The sequence below is a fragment of the Strix aluco genome, chromosome 8 (genome assembly GCF_031877795.1).
Source record: "Strix aluco isolate bStrAlu1 chromosome 8, bStrAlu1.hap1, whole genome shotgun sequence".
Lineage (NCBI taxonomy): Eukaryota > Metazoa > Chordata > Aves > Strigiformes > Strigidae > Strix > Strix aluco.
In genome coordinates, this window is record NC_133938.1 from 2,114,927 (window position 1) to 2,136,012 (window position 21,086).

General features: G+C 42.6%; 1 protein-coding gene across 2 annotated transcripts; it reads left to right on the forward strand.

Annotated features, from left to right (window-relative positions):
- Positions 1–79: 79 nt before the first annotated feature.
- DNAI4 (dynein axonemal intermediate chain 4) lies at positions 80–18,535 on the forward strand. 2 transcript variants are annotated; one of them, XM_074831794.1, is made up of 17 exons: positions 80–121; positions 592–748; positions 1,613–1,803; positions 3,863–3,972; positions 4,190–4,346; positions 5,780–5,919; positions 7,061–7,219; positions 7,685–7,876; positions 9,079–9,326; positions 10,698–10,784; positions 12,479–12,630; positions 13,643–13,800; positions 14,000–14,121; positions 14,824–14,922; positions 15,572–15,798; positions 16,571–16,724; positions 18,379–18,535. In XM_074831794.1, exons 1-17 carry the CDS (start codon positions 90–92, stop codon positions 18,421–18,423), a joined length of 2,430 nt encoding a protein of 809 aa, XP_074687895.1. In that variant the 5' UTR covers positions 80–89; the 3' UTR covers positions 18,424–18,535. The 2 variants fall into 2 exon arrangements, with proteins under 2 accessions (XP_074687895.1, XP_074687894.1); XM_074831793.1 differs by having other exon boundaries at positions 16,571–18,535.
- The last annotated feature ends 2,551 nt before the right edge of the window (positions 18,536–21,086 follow it).

Genomic DNA, 21,086 nt, shown 5'->3' on the forward strand with positions numbered 1-21,086 from the left:
AATCCCCGCGCCGCGTCTTGGCGAGGTGGGGGGCGCGCTGCCATGGTTACCGCGCGACGCGCTTCATCTCCCGGCCGGGCCTCGTCGCCATGCAGGGCCCCGGCGGCCGGCGGCCTACCCTGTGAGCGACCGGCGGGGCGGGGGGGGCCCTCCGATGGCTCCAGACACGGCGGGCCGGAGCGGGGAGGCGCGGGCGGGCTCCCGCCGGTGTCCCGACCTGAGGGGGCAGCCGGCAGCGTAGCCGGCCCGCAGGCAGTTGCCGGCTGCGCCTCTTGCCCTTTTATTAGTTCCCGTTTGTAAGCTTAGCCCCAAAACCCCAAATATCAGTAAAATGCCTTTTAGGGTTTTATTTTACAGCGGGCATCGCCCCCACCCCTGTCTGCCTCACTCCTCCTATCACCGCTGAAACTGAACGGAGATTTTTGCAAGGAATTACAGTATTTCAGGATTATCAACCCGAATGGTTTAAATTTAAACCGTGGTTTCAACGAACGGCTTAAATTTAAACCATTCGTGAAGTTAAGGGATAAGTCATTTGGGGCTTGTATTTGGTTGTTTGCATTTCGTTGACTGAAACCTGACTGATTTCAGGGTAAGGCAAGGATCAGAAGCGAGCTCAGGTAGCCAAAGACGAGCGAGCGTCCTAAGCGGCGTCCACGCAAATAGAGCGGCGAGTTCCAGAAGCCAGTCCACGACTTCTGATGGCAAAGCCAGGGGGTCTCTCGTGGGTAACAAGCATGCCGTACGGGTGAGAAGCCATTTATGCTGTTACTAAAAACTTTTAAACGTGAGTTGTTGCGGATGTTTGTTGACAGAAAGGAAGGAGAGGGAGGAGGAAAGGAAAGGCATGTCTGAAGTTGAAGAGCTGTGGAGAAAGAGAATGACCCAAGAGCTTAATCCATTCTGAAAGGGAGATGATTAGGGTCCAAAAACAAGCTGCGAGAATAATAATAATTTTAAAAAATTAGACTAACAGCTCTCCTCCTAATCTGAGAACTACGTGCTTTCAAATCTGAGATATATTGACTGCAGCACCACTGTCTTTACCCAAAAAAATAGAAGATTCCCGTAACATAATCTGAGAGTTGTTTAAGGACCTTACTGAATACCTTCTTACAATAAAATATTTTGAGCAGTATAATAAAAAAATGCATAATTATTTCTGTAATTGCTTTTGCTGTACTGTTAATTTGACAGGAATAGTTACAGTCAATAAGCCACTTTGGTACTGATTATAGAGTAAAAAAGCCAGAAAAGACAGCAGGGTTGACCACGAAGGAGAAGTGGCTCTGACAGTGAGACAAACACAATTTTTGCAGATATTTTGTAGCCATTTCTATAAAGACAGTTCCAGAGAAGTCCCAGGCAAAGGTGACAGCGCTCTCAAGGCTGAACCCCGAAGGGAAGGTGGGAATGCAACCCCCCTCGCCCCTCTCCTGGGGTATATTAGGCATCATTTGCAGAGAGGGGTTATTTATCTGTTCTGTCACATTCTTGCCTGGATCAGAGTCTTCTTTTTGTTCCAGATGAGATAAAACGTTGCAAGTGTCATCACCGTCGCTTGTTTTGGGAACACAGTGAAACTATTATCATAATTTAAATATTTCTTCAGGTTTTTGACGATGAGGGAAAGGATGTGACGCCCCGTCCACTCTTCCATTCAGATCCCACTGCAGCTGTACCCAGGAAGGGCAAACTCTTGGCATCAAGTGCTTACTTTGGGGCCACAGGATCTGGTTTTCTCTCTTCTTTTTCCGCCCATCAGACATCAGGAGTGAATGCTGGTTTAGGTTTGCTCTCAAGGTGAGTCAATATGCTGTCTCTTAAATCCTGTCTCACAGGGTTCTACCCTGCAGCGGCCACACATCTGCTCTTCAGAGGTTGGGAGCTGGAATAATTGTGCAGGGTTAATAATTATATTGTGTTGCCAAAATACAAAAACTTGCCGGTTACAGTCATTTAAATTTTGAGGAATGGTAACAGAATAAATCTGTCAGTGCTCATGACTGTGCCAGAACTACTGCTGAAATGCCAATACATACAGGTGAAACCAGACTGCAGCACACACTCCTGTGAGATTTCCCATTTTATTCCAATTATCCTTCCTAAACTGCATTTTTTAATGAAACATACCAGAATGGCCCATTTTTAGAGATGGTGACGAGTACCTCACAGCTCAGCAATGCAGACACCCAAACAGCAGGTTTCGTAATGGTTGGGCCTGCATAAAAGTTATGATGGAACACACCTGTGTGATGCCACGCTGCCTTAAAGGTAGAGGAGTTGTGTTCTGGTTGTCTGAGCAAGGCTGTACAGCGGTGAAGGGGCATCTGCACCTCGGTAAGATACTCCCTTTAGCTTCTTCAGATGCTCTCTACCTTCCCCAAGCGTGGGGTTTTTTTTCAAAAACTGGAATCTATCAATACCTGCTTAGCTGGGGGTATGGAAAAATGCTCTGGAAACAAAAGGTTTGGTTTCAGTGAAGAGGTACACATTTCTTTTAAAGTATTTTGTCAGTTTTAATGATACTTATTCAGTACAGACAACCCTCTTTAAAAACTTGACTCTTTCAGTTCAAATATCAAAATATTGTTAACATAGTAAGAATCCTCTCTTTTAAACTAATTCAAGCAAGTTACCTCCGTGTGCATATGTGCATCCATTTCAAAAAATGTCCTTCTACAAAAGCTTTTGAGTTAGAACTGCTGAATTACATCTTTCACAACTTACTGGCTTTCATTTACAAACCTTCTGTACAGAGAGAATAAACAAAGTCAATGAACTCGAGCCATTTTATCTTCAGGCTGACAAATTCAATTAAGTCATGGAAAAGAAGGTAAATAACTATTTGTGTTTCAAATGAAAAATAATGAACCACATCGCTTTATCCAATGGTGTGTACACATTCAAATTGTATGGAGAGGAGATGCTATTTGTTTAGTCAAGGGGACTAGAAGACTAGTAAAGTCAGCACTGGAAAAAAAATGCAAGTTAAAGAAAAGCATTATTTACTGTTTTCTTTCGCAAAGTTAATGCCATTGTGATTTCTAAGGAGAATAGATTGCTCTTTGAGAACTATCTTTCTGTCATGTTTCCTAGGCTGGCTATTATAAAGGATCATCTCAGAGGTAGGGATATTAACCAGGAGCAAATATACACAAAAAATGACTTAAAAATACAAAGTATCGCCTGAAAAATAAACGCATCCTTTTTGGAGACAAGCCCTCTTCACTTAAAAGACAAAATGAAATCAATTAGTTTTAAATACGAACCTTAAAAACTGTGTTTTTCACATGCCTTTTGTCTAATTGTTCACACTTTGCTTTTGAGGAAGAGAAAATCTGCTCACAAACCTCCCAACAGTACCTAAGTTTTGAGTTTTACTTCTAATTATCACAGCTATCCCCTCTATGAACATTACCTATTTTTGTTAACAAGCTAATCCCTTCAACCGAGTTTCTTGTGCATTTCAAAGACATTTCATCACATGCAAAGCACCAAAGGATCTGGTCGAGAACAGCACTGTCACTGGGTATGCGTTATCGCACAGTAGGTAGCCAACGCCTCCCCTTATTATATGCTAAGAAAATCTGAAAGCTCAACAGCTTCTTTTCCATCAGCTATTTAATGCCTCAGGATATGCTGTCAGAGGAATTCTTCCTCTTTAAATCTTTTTTAAACCATTTCATTATTTTCCTTCCTAAGCCTTCTGTGAGTTCTTTCACAACGCAGGCATTCCTGTATGTGCTCTTCCAGTCTTCTGTGGCTGATCCTGATAACAGTGCTGCTATTTTTGTAGTGCTTTGCTGACTGACATCTGGACTCTCACGTACTATTTCTGCTTATTTCTTTGTTACTGAAGGACGTATGGAAGCAGCAGTACTTCTATATCAAACGCATCAACAACGGAGTCCATACTAGACGAAATAGTAGAACCTGGCTCTCGACAAGACACAACTGTTAGCTTATCTGGTAAAGAACATACGCTGTATAATTATAGATTTAAACTGTTCTTCGGAGCACTGTGATTTGTGAGACACCGCAGCACGTGGCTGTGAGATGACCCGCGCTTCAAAGCAACCCAGTACCTCACAAGTTTTGGCTTTTAGATATAAAATACTTTTAATTTGACTGCTTTTAAATTTAGAGCTGAAAAGGTCTCGCTTGTTAACCTCATCTAATTTTTCAGATGTGCAGGTGAAGCGAGAGGAGATAAAAGAAGAACTGACAAAAAAAGACTTAGAGAGGAGAGTGGATATTTACCTCACAGAGACAGAAACTATCTGGATATTGGCTATGTCACCTGCTGTGGTGTCCGTGGAATCAGAAGATGCTGGAAGAGTTCAGTATGTATACTGGTCATTGTGTACGTGCCTGTAGTATGCTCAGCACACCCAGTTTCTGCTGATCACAAAGCCCTGACCAGGCTGCTCACGCGGACGTTCAGCGTTCTGACTGCTACAGTTTGTCATTTCACCTTTGTTTAAAGCTGTATTGGGCTTGAGTGTCTCTCTTGACAAGACAGCCTGAATTCCTTACAACCCCCATCTTGTTGATCAAATTCACCCCCTCTTTCAGTGATAAATTAAGAAAGATTAGCAAGAGCAGGGGATGGTGACAAGAGAACACAGAGAGGATGGGGGAAAGAGAAGGTGAAGGGTGGTATACATGAATTACACGATTTAATTTTAATGGAAACACTAAGAAATTGCAAACCTCTGCATTGATTCTTGTGTGTAGCTTCTTTATAGCTAATAATTTATTAATGACAGAGATATAAGCACACTAGGCAGGCCTTGGCTTCCTCTGAAGCTCTTCACAGTGCTTCTAGCTAGCAGAAACCTCACCCCACCGCAAGTGACCTTGCCTGTTAAAATACTGCATCTCCCCTCAGCTGCATCTAGTGTTTCCAGTTCAGAGTCTCCTCCCTGGACTACCATGAACTTTGGTAGGGAGTTAACCCAGAACACCCAGTTTTTTGGCTTTCTCCCAGGAGCTGACTGGGACAGAGTGCAGCAAAGTTCTCTCCTTGATGGATGTCAGACTGAGACACTTGTCACACAGCTTTTGGAGACGTAAGCCCCAAAGCCTGAGATGCAGCATAGTGCGGTTGGCAAGTCAAACAACTTAGCTAAGGGAGTTTTTCCTGCTAGTATACACACAAAGCTCATGGTAGGACTCCAGCCCCGCCCCCTGTCTGTGAATCACACTGCTGTGATTTTTGGGAAGAAGGAAGAGGAAGAGCATCCTCTGAATCAGACTTAGCTGGTGTACACAGCACGTATTGCCAACTGTATGGGAAGAGGGATGCTTCCTGAGCACAGGATATATCTAGGTCTGCTGTTAGAACAGTGAAACAAAAATCATAGAAAAAGTTTCACAATTCCCACTGACCATTCCTACAGAACCTGAGGGCTGGACGAAACAGAAATGTACTAGTTTCATTTTTGTCTCTTGGATGCACCGCCTTTCACTCCCAAGTGATGAGAGCTACGTATGGCTGAACTCTGAATTCCACCAAAGTGCAAAGGTCGTCGGAGTAGGGATTTTTGCTGCCCTACAGGCCATTTCTGGTTTAGAATAGCATCCCAAGGTCAGAAATAGCTGCTGAAAGATGATACGTAGAGTGAAATAAAATCTAGCAATCCAAAAAAACCCCAAGCAGTAAATTTACGGCAGGGAGTATCCTCTCCTGTTCAACTTGAGGTTAAATACACTGAGAAGTTGAATGCAAATGTTTTCCAGAAAGTCAATGTACACTTTTGTTTTTTCTCCCGAGGGAGCGGAACAGGATTTATGTTGACATTTGCAAAAATAGACCTGGTAATGATCGCTTTGTAGAAAAAATGATGCAAACCATTAACGGAGCCGCGAAGAACAAGGAAGTGCAATGTGACAAAATCATCATGGAAGATAAAGGTAAACTTTCTGAGTACCATGTAGGAAAGGCTCTCATTTACTGCATTGTACCCTTGGCAGTTGGGTTTATTATTGCATTTAGTTTACTTATTAAATATATATTTGGGAAAACTAGCATACAGCTGGATCGTGGGACCTCAGAACACTCTCCGCACACAGGTCAGATACTGAGGAAAAGTTTTTTTTCTTTCCTCCATCTCTAAGCAGGAGAGGATGTTTCCTCAACTTTCACTTCCAGAGCTTTAGGTTCAGACTAGTGTGATTTGCGGTGGCCTCTTCTGCCCCTCCTAAAACTTGATCATTGGTACTGGTGCGCTGTATCCGTTGCATAAAATAGTCATTACGTAGCTGAGAGCTGCTGTGTCTCTGCAAGCAGAGCTGCTTCTCAGGAGGTAGAACTTCACCTAATATGCAGCTACACTCTTGAAATATGAAAGGACACAGTTCCCTTTTTTCCCCTTAACTTTGCAGTGATGCTGGTTTCTATTTCTAGTTGCCATAATGCAAAGAAGAGAACCTCTGTTACGAGATTTAAAATCTTGGGGAAAGCAGAAAATCTTGGCAGTCTCACAAGATAGATGCAATTTTACAAAATGTTCAACCTCAGTGCTCTGAAAAAATTACAGAGGAATATCTAGGTTTTAGATGTGCGTGCTGAGCTTCGCCTCACTATAGACATTTTTTTTTGTGTAGGAGGCCAAAGAAAACTATGGGGAATGCTGTTCCAAACATTTTTCCTTTGTGTTTGCTAGCGTATGTAAAATGAGTGAAAAAAAAAAGTAAAGTAGACATGAATCTGATTTGAAAACCTTGTTTTTGTGTGCCTTGAGCACCAGCAAGGCTCATTCCAACCGCGTTTGAAAAGCCGAGCACACAAAGGCAAGGTTGTGGAGCCTTGTTTTGGAGGGCAGATGGCCCTGCCTAAGGGAAGCCAAGCACCCAGAAGACCCTGGTGCAGCTGCGGCCGTCGCACAGCAGCTGTTGCTACAGCCTTGTCTGCCCCTCATCTGGTTTCAAAGCCCTTCTGCCCAACAGTTGGGAGCGTAGTACAAAAAGTAAACCTCTGCTCAGCTGTACGTGGTCCTTTATAATAATGGATCGAAACAAGAGACTTGTATAATACGGTGTCATTCATTTCTAGGGATGATGGTCACTTCCTGGGACTTGTACGATTCATTTAACGTGTCAGAAATAAAACCTACACCAAAAGCAGAAGGTAGCAGAGCCACGACTGGGAAAAGCAGCAAATCTCACACACCCAAAAAACACGATCAGACTACGTCTGTCTCTTCTGACAGAGGTAACATTTTTCCAGGTTTACACTTCTGCCATGTTTTCATCCTCCTAAACCATGCGTATCACTGTGTCTGTGAAGAAAGTGCTTGGTCTGCCTGTCTGGCACTTGAAAGGGAGTTTGCTAAAGAATCTTGGACAGGGCTGCAACAAGACCTCTTCTGTACAGTGCTGTCAAAAATGATCTTAAATAAAAATAAACAGTGACAAAGTTTGCTGGTACCAACTCACTTAGGACAGTAGCAGTGAAACACCAACTGTGAAAAATTCCAGAAATATCTCATCATACTATTTGAGCAATAAAAGAAAACAAAGCAAGAAAAATTAATAGTGGAAGTATTTTTTGATGATGATAGGTTCTTCTATGATTTCTGCAGGTGGAGGAGGAGGAGAAGACGACTTATCCCCTTGACTTTTATGTGCAAAGTATTATCATGTTAAAACTCTTTTTTTCCATATTATCTCTTGTCAGGCAGCACAACTTCTACAATGATTGCAGAAAGTGCTATTCTTGCCAGAATCCACGAAGAGAAAGAATGCCATTCAGAAGCTATATTAACCTCAGAAAACTTTCAGCAGGATTTATTTTTCATGGAGAGGATTCTAATGGAGAATATTTTTCAGCCCAAACTTGCAGCTTATCGGCAGCTTCCTGTCCTTACAGGTTTGTTTCTTACTGGCTGCCCCGTTTTCAGCATGAGGCTTTGCATAGTATTGAAAGTCATGGAGTTACCTCCCTCACTGAATGTCTTTACAGACAACAAGTTGTTTAAGAAATTGACAAAGCAGAAGAGAGTTTATGAGATATCCACATGAACTGTAACAGCCATCCCTACCATACTTGGTGGAAGAATTGAATAAATGAGTTCTGAGCTGGCTCATCTCCCTTTATCACCTCAAACTGAGACTTACTCAAAATATGAGTCAAACTTGTTTCCTGACAGTTCAGATAAATATGGATTAATTCTGCTACTTCTCCAACCATTCTTTGCATTGGAATGTCTCTTACAGTTTTTTTACAGTTTATTTTCTAAGGAGACTGATGGTGAACAGAAGTTTTAGCCTGATAGACGTTCAGTGTCTAACACAAAGCACATTCACTGCAGACTGTAAGAGGCGTTACCTGGACCCAAGTGCTAAGTAATATTTTACCTTTTACAGGAGTTCCAAGTTAACACAGGGATTCAAAAAAAAAAAACAAACCACCAAACAGGCAGATCCACACTGCTTTTATCATATCGTACCTCTGTGTGTGATAGAGAGTTTCAGTTTCTCAGGCAATGAACCTGTTATATTCTGTCACTCTTCAGGAACTAGCTGTAGCTGGAGCACGATACTGACCAGGAGGACTTTTGTTCTGACAATGTGGCAGTTATTGTGTTCTTGTTTTGTTAATAGTGATCTGAGATGAATCTATGATTTGCACATTACATAAAATAAAGGGGTGAGTAAACAAAAAAATACTTAGCAAACGAAGTCTAAAAATATGCTCTATGCTTAATTTTCCCAAGGGTGGCTCTTTAAAATTTGGCATCTAACTTGAAAAAATCCCTGTTTAAACAAATTTTTAAATATGAGAGATTAGAAACATTCCTAGTGGGGGGTGGACATAAATTCCCAAGTTGTTGCTGGGTAGCTAAATCCACTCATTAAACACCTGGAGCATAACTGGCACACTACAGCCTGATGCAGCCCCCTTCTATGTCCCTATCAATATTTTAGCCACAGTTTTAGACGTTAGGATGTCTTAACTCCTCACATCTTCATTTTTTTGCCAAAAGGGCAAATTTTTCTTCTGATGTGAATGTCTGGAATTAGAGAAGTGAAATGTTACTACTCAGACTCTACCATATTTGTGCATTTTAGACCCCGGCGTTACAACGGACACTAGTGGTACAGCAGCAGCCAGGAAAGAAGCTAAACACGGGGAGCATGACAAGGAAAAGAAGAAGGAAGAGCAGAAGGAAGCGTTCATTGAGCCATCAGTTCTGTCAGACCTCAAGAAAACCCGAGAAGAAATTGTACCTCCCCGACTGGAATGGCTGTGGTCATACATGTGTGATTTAACTAATGGTCACAGTGTGAGCAGTATGGCTTGGAGCAAAGCAAACCCAGTGAGTTAACAAATCGCTGCTTCTGAGCTGTTTACAAAGTGGTATAAGCAATTGTCGGTGTAAATAAATTCCCGATTTTGATGTACTTTGTTGGGAGGGATGTCAGAGCGATGGATTCCCCCCGACAGTCAGGTAGGTTGCCTTTGCATCCCACACTGTATTTTGTCCTTCCACATAACAATATTGCTGCATTATTCTACAGTTTGGGCAGCTGCACTAGGCCTTTCCTATAAGTGTATCACAACAGTTTTAATTGGTCCAGAATTTAATTTAATTGGTCCCTTTACCATGGGTGGTCACCTGAACAACAATGTTGAGATAACAGACTTGGTCTGTTATAGAACTGGAAGTTGAAATGTAAACTCCTACTACTAAACTTTATCACCATTGATGGAGTTTATTCATGATAGTTTAGATACGACATCCTTGTTTCTAACAGTAATCTCCCAAAAAAGCAGCATTCATCAAACTTTAAGGATGAGATGCATAAAAACAAGCACAGGTTTCTGAGCAGCTGGCCCAGGTTTATTGAATTCTATTTTGGTGGAGGTCAGAATGACTCCAACACCTCCACTTTCAGAGTAATGCGAGGCTCAGTTTTTCCAACAGAGCTCTCCTATGGCCACAACAAAAATAATGAATGGAAGGAAGGTAAAAAGCAGGTGAAGATGAGAAACATAAAACCAGTAAGAATGCCCCAAGGGAAAAAAAGAGAAAAAAATAAAGACCATTTCGTACTGTTAGTACACCAGATCCCCAGATATTATAAAGTTGGCTGCATTTATAGACTTCAGTCTTAGAATTATAGGGCAAACAAATACCTACTTTTAAAGTGTTAGTTTCACAAACGACTTGTTGTGTGTAGGAAAAAAAAAAAAAATGGAGTTGAAGACTGAAGTCTTGCTGCTGTTTCTTACTTTTGCTTATGGAAAGGAACAAACAATTCATTGGACTTGACCGCAGGGAGCTAAAAGCGCAGTTTGATGTGGTCACTGAACCTCCTTTTACAGCTAATGTTGAGAGAGAAAAGTAGAAGTATTATTACCTATTCCATTAAATACTGCACATTAAAATATGGCTATAGAACAATGTATATTCATCTCTGGAAAGAGACATATTTTTATGATGGCCAGGGAGGGGGGATTGCAAACACACCTGATAGTGACTATGAATGCACTTTTAGTTGAACCAGTTTCCAGTACTCTAGAAATTCTGAAATTCTGTTATTCTTGTGTGTTATTCTACTTGCCTATGACATGAGCGTTATTTCTCCAGACTTTGCTCTGACAGTGATTGTTAGCAGAAAGCTGCCTTTTAAAAACATACAACTGAACTTCAAGTTAAACTAAGATATATCTGTTAATCTTTTAGGATCTTTTAGCTGTTGGTTACGGAGCGTTTAATTTTAAAGAACAGAAGAAAGGCTTGGCTTGCTGTTGGTCACTGAAGAACCCCAGGGTAATGAGCAGCCAGTTTGTTTTCTTTTGTTTTCCTTCAATGCCTTTTTCTGCTGCACTATTTCTGCTTTATTTATTTCCCCTTTCCTGTTTCAAAAAGCAAGATCTAGCCAGTAAGGTTGAATTTGCTAGTCCAAACCACACATTTCTGGAAAATTGATTCCGACTGCAGTACCTAGCAACATGCTTAAATCTTGACCCAAAGGAAGCGCCTGTAGGAAGCAGTTTAGTTTCTGCACCTGTCCGTCCTCTCAGTTGACGCTGAGTGCCGACTGTACTGGTGGCTTGGAAACGTGGACATCTGTTCACAGGAACTAAACTCACTGCACACAGGCCACCAAACAACTAACAGATGGCTACAGCTCTCGGGTAGTACCACTCTGTGCTAGGCAACTTAGCAACGCAGATCTCGGTAGCCCGTTTCCAATCCCTACGACGACCTACCCAAGACTGGAAATTTGTTTCGTTATCACTCTGGGTAGACCCAGGTGTGTAGAAATTGGTTTTTAGACTGGCAAAGTCTTGAGCACAGCAAATGTGAAAATAAATCCATTTACCTTTTGTTTTTCAAAATCTACAGACCGTTTGTTCAATACTTCCAAACTCTCATTACAGAGAATGTATGTATTTTAAATCTAAGAATTATCCTTTCCAATCCATTTTATGTTGTACCATGAAATTCTGTTAGGCTGAAGGAAAAAAAAAAGTATATAATAGAATTATCTAATCTAACTTCTCATAATATTGTCAAAAAGACAGTAGATTTTGTAGATGATAACATTTACACCTTTACATATCCCTTTGAAAACCAATCCTTTTAAAGCTATCCGTTTTTTTAAAAAAATCTTGGAAATCTCAGCTACAAAGTGACACAATAAAACCCATCTGATTGCCATCAAATTACACAACTTTAGTTTGATTTATTCTACAAACTTCACTTGGCCAAAACTGTGTATTAATTTAAATCATGCAGAGTTGAGTCTTTGCATATTTATCACATCAACAACAATCAAATACTCTGTGATTCCCTGATGTCACCATAGTCCCTGACATCAAGAAATAAGACCTGGCACACACACTGAAACACAGTTCTTTGCAGACTAACACTCTACTGTTTCCCGTTTCAAGAGCTCGGTGCAGTGACTTTAAGGATTTAATCTTACAACAAGAGCTGAATCAGTTCTTTGGTTACATGGAGAAATCACATGAAAATCGTGGTTTACAAATTACCTGAAGTACGTTAGATTGCATTTTATCTTCAGCTAAGTTTCTGTAATTGGAAAGGTACTTACTCTCATATTACAAGATAGCAAACAACTGGAGAAGTTTTCCAAAATGCCAAATTTGTTTTAAAAAGAAAAAAACCAAATCAAACAAAAACCTCACACTATACTCACACAGCTGAATCTTAGGGAACTTGATTTTTAGGTACTTGGTTTGGAGTAGGCCCATCTAACTGATTTTACAGTGTCATATTTCAGCACAGTCTTTACTTTCTCCTAATTTTATCAGTTGCAGCAAGAAATAAACTGAACCATTTAGAATATAGCACCTAATTCTGTCTAGAAGTAGTGACTATGGTCATCAACACTTGAATTTTCCAGCAGAGCCTGGCAATTTAGTATCCAGTGTTGAGAAGACAGGCGTAAATTAAGAAACTAACTGAAAACATTTTTGTATTTTTCTACTGGTCAGTGGCCAGAGCGTATTTTCCAGTGTGAGCATGGTGTTACTGCTCTGGATTTTTCTACGGCAAGCCCAAATCTTTTAGCAGTTGGAACGTACAATGGTTCTGTCACAATCTATAACGTACGGAGTTGTAAGGACACCGCACTTTTGGACAGCAGGTAAGGCTGTGATTTCCCATCTCCTCCCACCCTGCTCACATCTGAGCAAGTAACAAATAAAAGAACAGCCACAACTGAGAAGCTGAGGGAATAGTAACAGTCTTGGTAAGTAAGGCTTGTGAATGGCAGGGATGCCGCACAATTTTTTCATTTTCAACTTTTGTCAGTATCTTCCAGTTTTGACTGGAAATGCCTACATAAACAATACCCTCAAATACTAGAAGTTTCTGGAGCAAAACTGCAGACACAAAAATTTATGATAGTGCATAAATGCCTGGAAGGATCAGAGTGAGCCAGCAAGGCTTCTCCCATCCACCTCTTCACACCGATACAGCCAAACCCTCCGACACTGCCATCACCCTCTATTCTTATTTCTGTGGTGAACGTTTACATTACTTTAACAGCTCCTTATTTGGGGTATGAAACTCTGTGCTGTTACTGTGCACAACAAAGCGAGTTCCCCACATGGGAATGGTGAAACAAATGAGTACTATGATCTGACCTTTTAAGAAAAATGCAGCAAGTTACCACCACGTATATCATATTCCATGTACTAACTAGGACAATCCTGCCCCAGATAATAAATCCTAAGGGAGACCAGTGGAGGCCTTTGGTGTTTTCTCACTGATTCCATTTGCCCAAAATAGAGAGAACATCAGAATAGGTGAGGGATAAGCAGGAATTCAGAAGAAAATGAGAGCGAGGAAGTGATCAGGGAGACATCTGCTCTAAGGGCACCTCCCCAGGTGCAGATTGATTTCATGATTCAGGTATCGATGAAAGGTGTGTCAGCAGATAAACAGTGCCCTGAAACCAAATATCAGACGTGTTTGATAAAAGAAACATTTTCCTGGAGAAAACAGCCAATGTTCAGATTTCTTTTATAAAGAAAAGCTAAACACTTCTGTCATAAGACTTGATGTTCATTACAAAGTGGAAGGTTGATTATTTTTCAAATATACTGTCTTGTCTTTGTTCATGTACGATTTATCATGTGCATCTTTTGTCCCAGTGAATCCTCAAATAAACATACGGGTCCTGTTTGGCAACTGAGGTGGGTGGAACAGGACAGAGGGGCAACAGGAGATGGCAAAAAAGAGACATTAATCTGTATCTCAGCAGATGGCCGGATAACCGAGTGGCTTATACAGAAAAGACTAGATTGCACTGGTAAGCATTTTCCCCTGCAGCTTTTCTGCAGAGGGATAATACCTGAAATTGCAATTGCTACATTTTATTTCAGGTGACATTCTTTCTACCAGTTATCATACACAAAACATTTAAGAGCTGTTGAGAATTCCAAAGCAGCGCGAGTTATTCACAGCACTGTCACATACCTGTTTGACAAAAACTCTTGCTATTTGCACAGATCTGATGAAAATAAAGCGAACAGAAAGTGAGAAGAAAAAATTACCAGGTGGGAAAGAAAGGAAAAATGAAGTTCTGATATCTCAACAGGCAGCTGGAATGTGCTTTGACTTCCATCCAAAGGTAGGCTCCGAAAGTCTATCCCAGCTAAAGTATTATCCAGAAAACCGTGCAGCAAGAGTGAGATCCTCAGCTGGAGCTACTTTAATAAGCACTAGCCTGGGACTTGGCACTGGTATTTAAAGCATAGTTAGTTCTGAAACAAATTGCTTCTTAGCTAATAACGGTTTCACCCAAATGGATCATACATAAACCGAGCAACTAATCCCTCTCTGTGAACAACTCTGTCACTTCAGCCATGTTACTCACGTTTGCTTTGGGCCAGATCCTAGGGCAGCTTTCCTCTGCGTGTTGGTCAAATCAGCGAGAATTTGACTGTTCAACATCTCCCAAGTCTAGGCCTTAGATGGCCACGCTTCTCCTCTTTATCCAGATGAATATTTAGTCCACAGAACACTTGAAGAATTCATGCGTTTGCCGATGTGAATCGCTGAAAGTCTGGGATTTTCAGCAGTCAAAAATCACAGCATCTGTTCTGCATAGACGGAGAACATCAGAGCAAATCTGATACGTTCTGGCACCACTTTCCGTACCCCCCATACGCCTCAGCAGCACACGTGCGAGCAGCCCAGCACACAACATCCTGGCAATCCACCTCTGTTCTTCAGAGGACTGTCGCTGCCAAACTCCTCCAGTCCTTTACAGATTTTTGGAGCAGTAGTAAATAAATTAATCTAACATAGGCTTCTTTTACCTTTCTTTCAGGATGCTAATTTTTATCTTGCTGGAACAGAAGAGGGTCATATCCACAAGTGTTCCTGTTCATGCAGTGAGCAGTTTCTAGAGACGTACAGAGGCCATAAGGTGAGTGATACATAGAAAAAGTGACAGCAGAAACTGTTCAATTAAGTTCACAAATGTAATCGTTTCTTTGCTTATATTTACTAAGCAAAACATCTGCAACAGAAGAAACATACATTTATTTTCTTATATTAGGAATTAATTCCCATAGCATAAAGCATCACAGTCTTACAGGATTATTTTCTACACTCTAAGGTGGTTTGGGTTTTTTTAAGTGATTTATTAAAACTTGTACTATAAACTATTTTAAAGCTTCAGCTCTGGCTTTATTTTAAGAAAACAATCAGTAATCTAATTGTCCTGCAAACCACGGTTAAATAGTCTTACCTCTGAAAGACTGCAGAACTTTAACAGCACCTCTTTTTTTGAAAGTCTCTGCGTCACCCAAGAAGCTGCCCTTTCAGCATCGGCTTCTCCTAACAGCTGGTGAAGGGACAGAATCAGCCAAACGCTTTTTATTCCTAAGATCTTCCCTGTCTTATCACATCTGCTGCATCCCGATTTCCTACGGGTACACATAACACAACACTGGTTTTGCTATTAAGGGCAGAGGACGGTCAGGGATTTCCATGAAAGGTCGCTTTTAAAAACCATCCTGTGAGGCTGTAGCTCTGGACTAACACAAAGTTCTTGTTTCTCCCCAAACACCAAGGGTCCGGTGTACAAAGTCGCTTGGAATCCCTTCAGCACTGACACATTCCTAAGCTGCTCTGCAGACTGGAGCATTATTTTATGGCATCAGGATTCCCAGACGCCTATGTTAACTTTCACTTCCATCCCTGCTTTTGTTCATGACATTATGTGGTCTCCAAAATCGACCTTCGTATTCGCAGCAGTGAATGAAAGCAGAGTAGAAATTTGGGATCTTAGTGTCAGCACGTAAGTAATTACTTTTCTCAAAGATTCTGAAACTTCATGGCACAAAGGCTACATGTTATCGCCTAATCGGTATTACCAGATCATGACAGCTCCATGTCATTTGCATGCTTAGTTATTGAAAGTGTTGCATTTTGAAATACTTTTTCTAAAAGCAGATGGTAGTTACCAAAGAATTGTGATTATAAAAGAAGGAGCTGGATGCCTCATGGACCTGATAAAGGGTAAAACTGCTTTTTTTCTGAAATCACAGCTTCTACCACTGCCATAGTTAAAAGGAAAAGTAACTAAACTGAGCTACTTTGGACCTTTTGTAGAGATAAGATGGTCACAAGTTCTCCTACCTCTCATGTTTTCCTACTGGTGCATACTTTATACGCAGTTTAGTTAATCCCTGGCCTTGTACTGCTGGCCCGTACTATTTAGTATTAATGACAGCATGAAGCCCACAGTGGAGTAGGAAGCCCACCAAATCTTGCAGTAGCAAAAAGCAAATTATTCATATAATAAAAATATTCACCAGCACCACCCCCATATTAGACAACAGGACAGATTTTAGGTAACCAGGATATCATTGTTAATAGCAGCTGGGATTTTTGTTCTGGAAGAGACCAAACAAAACACTGCCTCATTTCTTAGTTTTTCAGTTAATCTAGAACATAACAAGTAAAACATGCAACATTTATCAGGCCTGCTTTACTGCTAGACTTCACATGATAGCACCCTCGGGCAAATGCAATCTTACCTCTTAATTCTTGCCTCTGCTGGGTTGCAGCTTGAACCCCGTCACCTCTTGCTTGGCCAAGCCAGGAGCAAAATTCACGTCTGTCCTCTTTGCCAAGACCACCGACTGCCTCCTGGCAGGAGACACTCAAGGGGAAGTCAGTGTGTTTGAGCTGCACAACCTGACTGCTCCCCCCAGCGATAAGGTACGATTCACTGGGAGAAGGTCGTGCTCCTCAGAGGCTCACATGCTTGGCTGCTACTTCGTTCCTCAGAAAGGGGTTTCTGCTAATAAATACTGAAATTGGTGGAATCAGACACGATTTCATAACCCAGCTGAAAGCTGAGGTAGTTCCTGCTCTCCTGCATGCCATACCCCTAGAAACTTGAGGAACAGGTAAGTCAGTGTCAAACTTCAGGTTTCAATGGATCACGAATCCAGAGGTTGGCCACAGCTGGGTTTGGGAGGGGCACTGGGGCAAGGGCGGGAAAGTGGTGCTTCCTCCGAACGCCGGGATGCGTGTGGCAGGACGCCCTCACCTGCTGAGAAGGCAGGCACGACCTGCCCTCTCCTGGCCACCTCCAAGATAGCCTCGCCACGGCAGCAAACCCGCCAGCCCTCCAGCTCTGTGCTGCCTTCGCCCCGGAGAAGCCGCTGCTTACCCCACTGAGGGCTTCTCCGTCCTAGCTGGCAGGGGAGGATTTGACTTGCCTCAGGACTAGGTTCCGTTCCAATCCTATCATTGCGGAGATTCCCTCTCAGCTGCAGTGTACAAGTTGCCAACCGGGCATCCCTTCTCTGCATTTTTGCATAAATCTGGGCTAATTTACACCAAAGACCCTGCCAGGTCCAAAATCCTGACGCTACCCTGGGTACCTCCAGGATCTACCTGCCAGTGGCCTGTGGCCCCAAACTGCGCTGCTCCCTCCATCCTTCCAGCTCTGAGCAAGTAGCTTTGGCTTGACGGGACTTGGGTTCCCAATTTGTGAAGCGGGCCCGGTACTTCGTTAAATCCCTTTGGAGTTGCACGGTGCGAAACACTAAAAGTTGGAGAGAACAAAAATGCTGATGTTGATCTAAGCTTCATTCTTAGGGTATTAAGCATGAATAATTCACAATTGTTAGCACATTTTAAAATTCTGGTAATTACCAGCCTCGTTTGCCAAGTGCTTTAAGCCATCAAAGATGTTTCCTTTAAAAATTAGAAGTGAGGCCATTGTTGCTAAACTTAGAAAATAAAATTAGTGGGTTTTTTTCCTACAAATCGCCACGAAGCAGCCCAAGTCCTCCAAGCAGAGTTCTTCTGTTAATAAGAGTACAGGGAGAGTTTTCTGGGTGTGTCACCAGAACAGGACTGAAAATATCAGTGCTTAATTTCACAGATTTCTGGGCACGTGGCATAAGTGGCCACTGAGTCACGGAGCCTCATTAGCACCATCCATCTCCTTCTTCCTCAGCTTAGGTCTGCACAAGGCTCAGCACGACAGGGGCCATGCTACAACTAACTCGAAGGGAAATAATCACTTCACGGGCAATCCCACCTAAGGACTGCTACCATACGTATATCATCTTGAAAATTAATTTCCTTTATAAACAAGATATATGTTTGTAATGCTGCTAAGCGTGGCGCTACACATACAATCCAAAGAGGCCTGTTTTCAAGGAGCACTGTTAGAGGGAAGCACAGTATTAACAGAATTCCCAAGAAGACAGTGATCTGAACCACCTTCGCCTGCTTTCCAGGTGCTCATTGCACGAGCGGTTCTGTTCTCAGTTCATAAACAAGGATTTTGGATCACTGCATGCCTTACGCTGCAATTGCACTCCCATACAGCTCTTTTTTTCCTCTCGTTTTACAGGTTGATACCTTACATGACATAATTGGTCCTGCTCTAGCTCTTTAACAGTAGCTAAACGATAGCCCTTCTCAGCTGGTAAACAGCAAGAAAAGACTTATTGTAGCATTGACATCAACTGTTCATTCTTTTTCAATCATTAAAATTTCTCTTTGAAACCATACTGGTTAGAAACTTCTTTCAAATGCTCTAAATCTCCCCCCTCATTAGACATGGCCTTCCCTGTAATACCAATAAGGTAATAGAAATGTCTCCATAGTTCTTTCTCCTTGGGTTTTTTCTTCTTGGGTTTTTTTTCCTCTAAGATCTCTTCTCCTTGGGTTACTCAAAAAGCAAAAATGCCAGATCCTTACCTGATGTAGTCTGTATCTTCCCTGTGGAATCGTGCAGTAAATGACCGGCCTTCTGATCAGAGCCATCCCGTCTGTCATCCCACCTGTCACCGCTGAGGCTGACAGCTGAGCTCTGAGGGGCACCGGGGGCTCCTGCGACCTGCAGATCATCCCACACCAGGAAAAAGCTGAGACCCACTTTTTCAACTCCCCGACAAATCAGGATAATGTAAAAATCACAGTTTAAATTCACTCTGTTCCACAATGACACTTTTCGGAAAGCTCCTCACAGGAGGTAACAGGGTGGTCCCGGAGCAAGGATGGATTTCTGCAGCTCCAGCAGCCAGCTGTGCGTTTTTGGGGATCTCACCACCTCCCCATGCCCACCCCTGGCAGCTGGAGAGCTGCTGGGAACGCTTGCTCAGGCCACACTAGTTGAAAGCAGGCAGCGCTTGGCTGGCTAAGCTGTCTTTTTGGGGGCCAGATCAGAAAAACCAGCAAAAAGCACCCAGTGAGCCACCATGGGGTCTCTGAGGATTTTCAGAGACTGACTACTCACTGGAAGGATGGGGCATCCCTACAGATGAGTAGTCAAGACTAAGATCTAGGCTTAGGCCTATTGCCTGAGAGTGCAGCAGGGCCGCCTGGTGATACAAAAGCCCGGCTCTGCCTGCCAACTGACGGAGGTAAGAGCTGCCTGCTCCTGACAGCACGATGGAGCGAGACGCGTGTTTTATAGATACAGAACATTCAGACTCTCTCATTAGCCTGACAATAAACGTCCAACATTTAAACACATCACTGAAGTTAAAGATCATTTGTGATGCATTAACATTCACTTCCTTCTGTGTTCGGCACATTTTACAGTGAACACGCAAGCTTATCCTTGACATAAAATTAATCTTTGCGCATTTCAAAGAAAGACACCCATTAAGGTGAATCATGTGTTAATCATTATTACAAATCTGTACAAAATACACCATATATTTTCCATCGGTGGTGATGACTGTTTACTTACCAATGCTACTGCTAAAAAATGAGCTTTCTGTCAAGGCTGTAACACATCGTAATTCACCCTGCACATCATGTAAACTAATTAACTGCAACATTATGGTGCTGGAAAACACTTGTGGTGCTAGGAAGTGCTAAAGATCTCCAAAGTTCCTCATGTATTTTGTTCTTAAGCGTGGGATTTCTGACCTCATAATTGTCAAATTTTCTCCTTAAGGCATTTTATTGCAAGAATTTTTTATAGACGGCAGCTACAGCCAACAACATCTGAAGCAATAGGAAGGGACTGCTCTCCTAACTGAGCTACTGGTCCCAGAGCAGAGTAACACTGCTCCACGCTGCTTTGGGGAACCCACTTCTGTCTTTCAGGTAGTACCAAGAGGAGAAGGACAGCCAGGATGCCTATCTGGAGCTCTTCTGTGTCTTGTTTAGAGCCTCTCCCTCTCTCTTCTATGCCTTTTGGGACAACGGCCATAACCACAGGCCTCGCTGCAGAAACATGTGCCGTGCAGGTGCAGTGGAGCTACTCCACTGGATCGGGTGGCTGCGAGGCGAATACCTACGGACGCGAGCTATCAAACAACTACGCTGCTCTGTACAGTTTACTACAGCTCCAATGCTCCACGTGCTGGGGGATCGTGTCCTATCACTCACCACACCAGGAATCACAGCAGGGCGTTTGCAGACTTGGAAGCTGATATTTGCCACAAAAACCCCCTCAGTACCTGATTTTCTCATGGGTGCAGCACTGGCAGGTTCCTCTGAAGCGCCCGCGGTTGCCAGCTTGACCAGGGGATGCTTGGCCAGAGAAGGTGGCAGGGATAATGAAGAGGTACGCAACTGCTGACATCACTGGAAGGAGATAACTCCATTTTAGTTTGGGATCACTCACAGAAAAAGCCCCAACATTGCTTAAACTATGGTAACGGGCACAACTGGGCAACAGGCTTGCGGTAGCACAGCTGTGTGGGAAGCACACAGAGACAAAACCCATTATCTGCAAATCATGTAATAAACACCCTTTCACTTCTGCAGAACATACACATTAATGGTATTGATCTAAGCCTGTACCCTATAAACATGTTATACTACACGTGCTCCTATAGTAAAGCTGTTACGCAGTCCTAAGGAGTCTTTAATACCTGCCCGAAATCCCAGCACAAATCCCAAAGCACTTAAAACACTACCGGAAACAAGCGATTAACTTGTTTTTAGCAAACATTAAGTCATCCTCAGAACAAGCCGTTACCCAGTGGAGCGGATGGGCCCTCAGTATAAATGAGAGGATTTCAGCCGAACTCCCCACCTTGGCCCCGCAGCTCCCTCCTGCCCTGCCGACACCCGGCCTGGACGTGGGGCGGCTGCAGA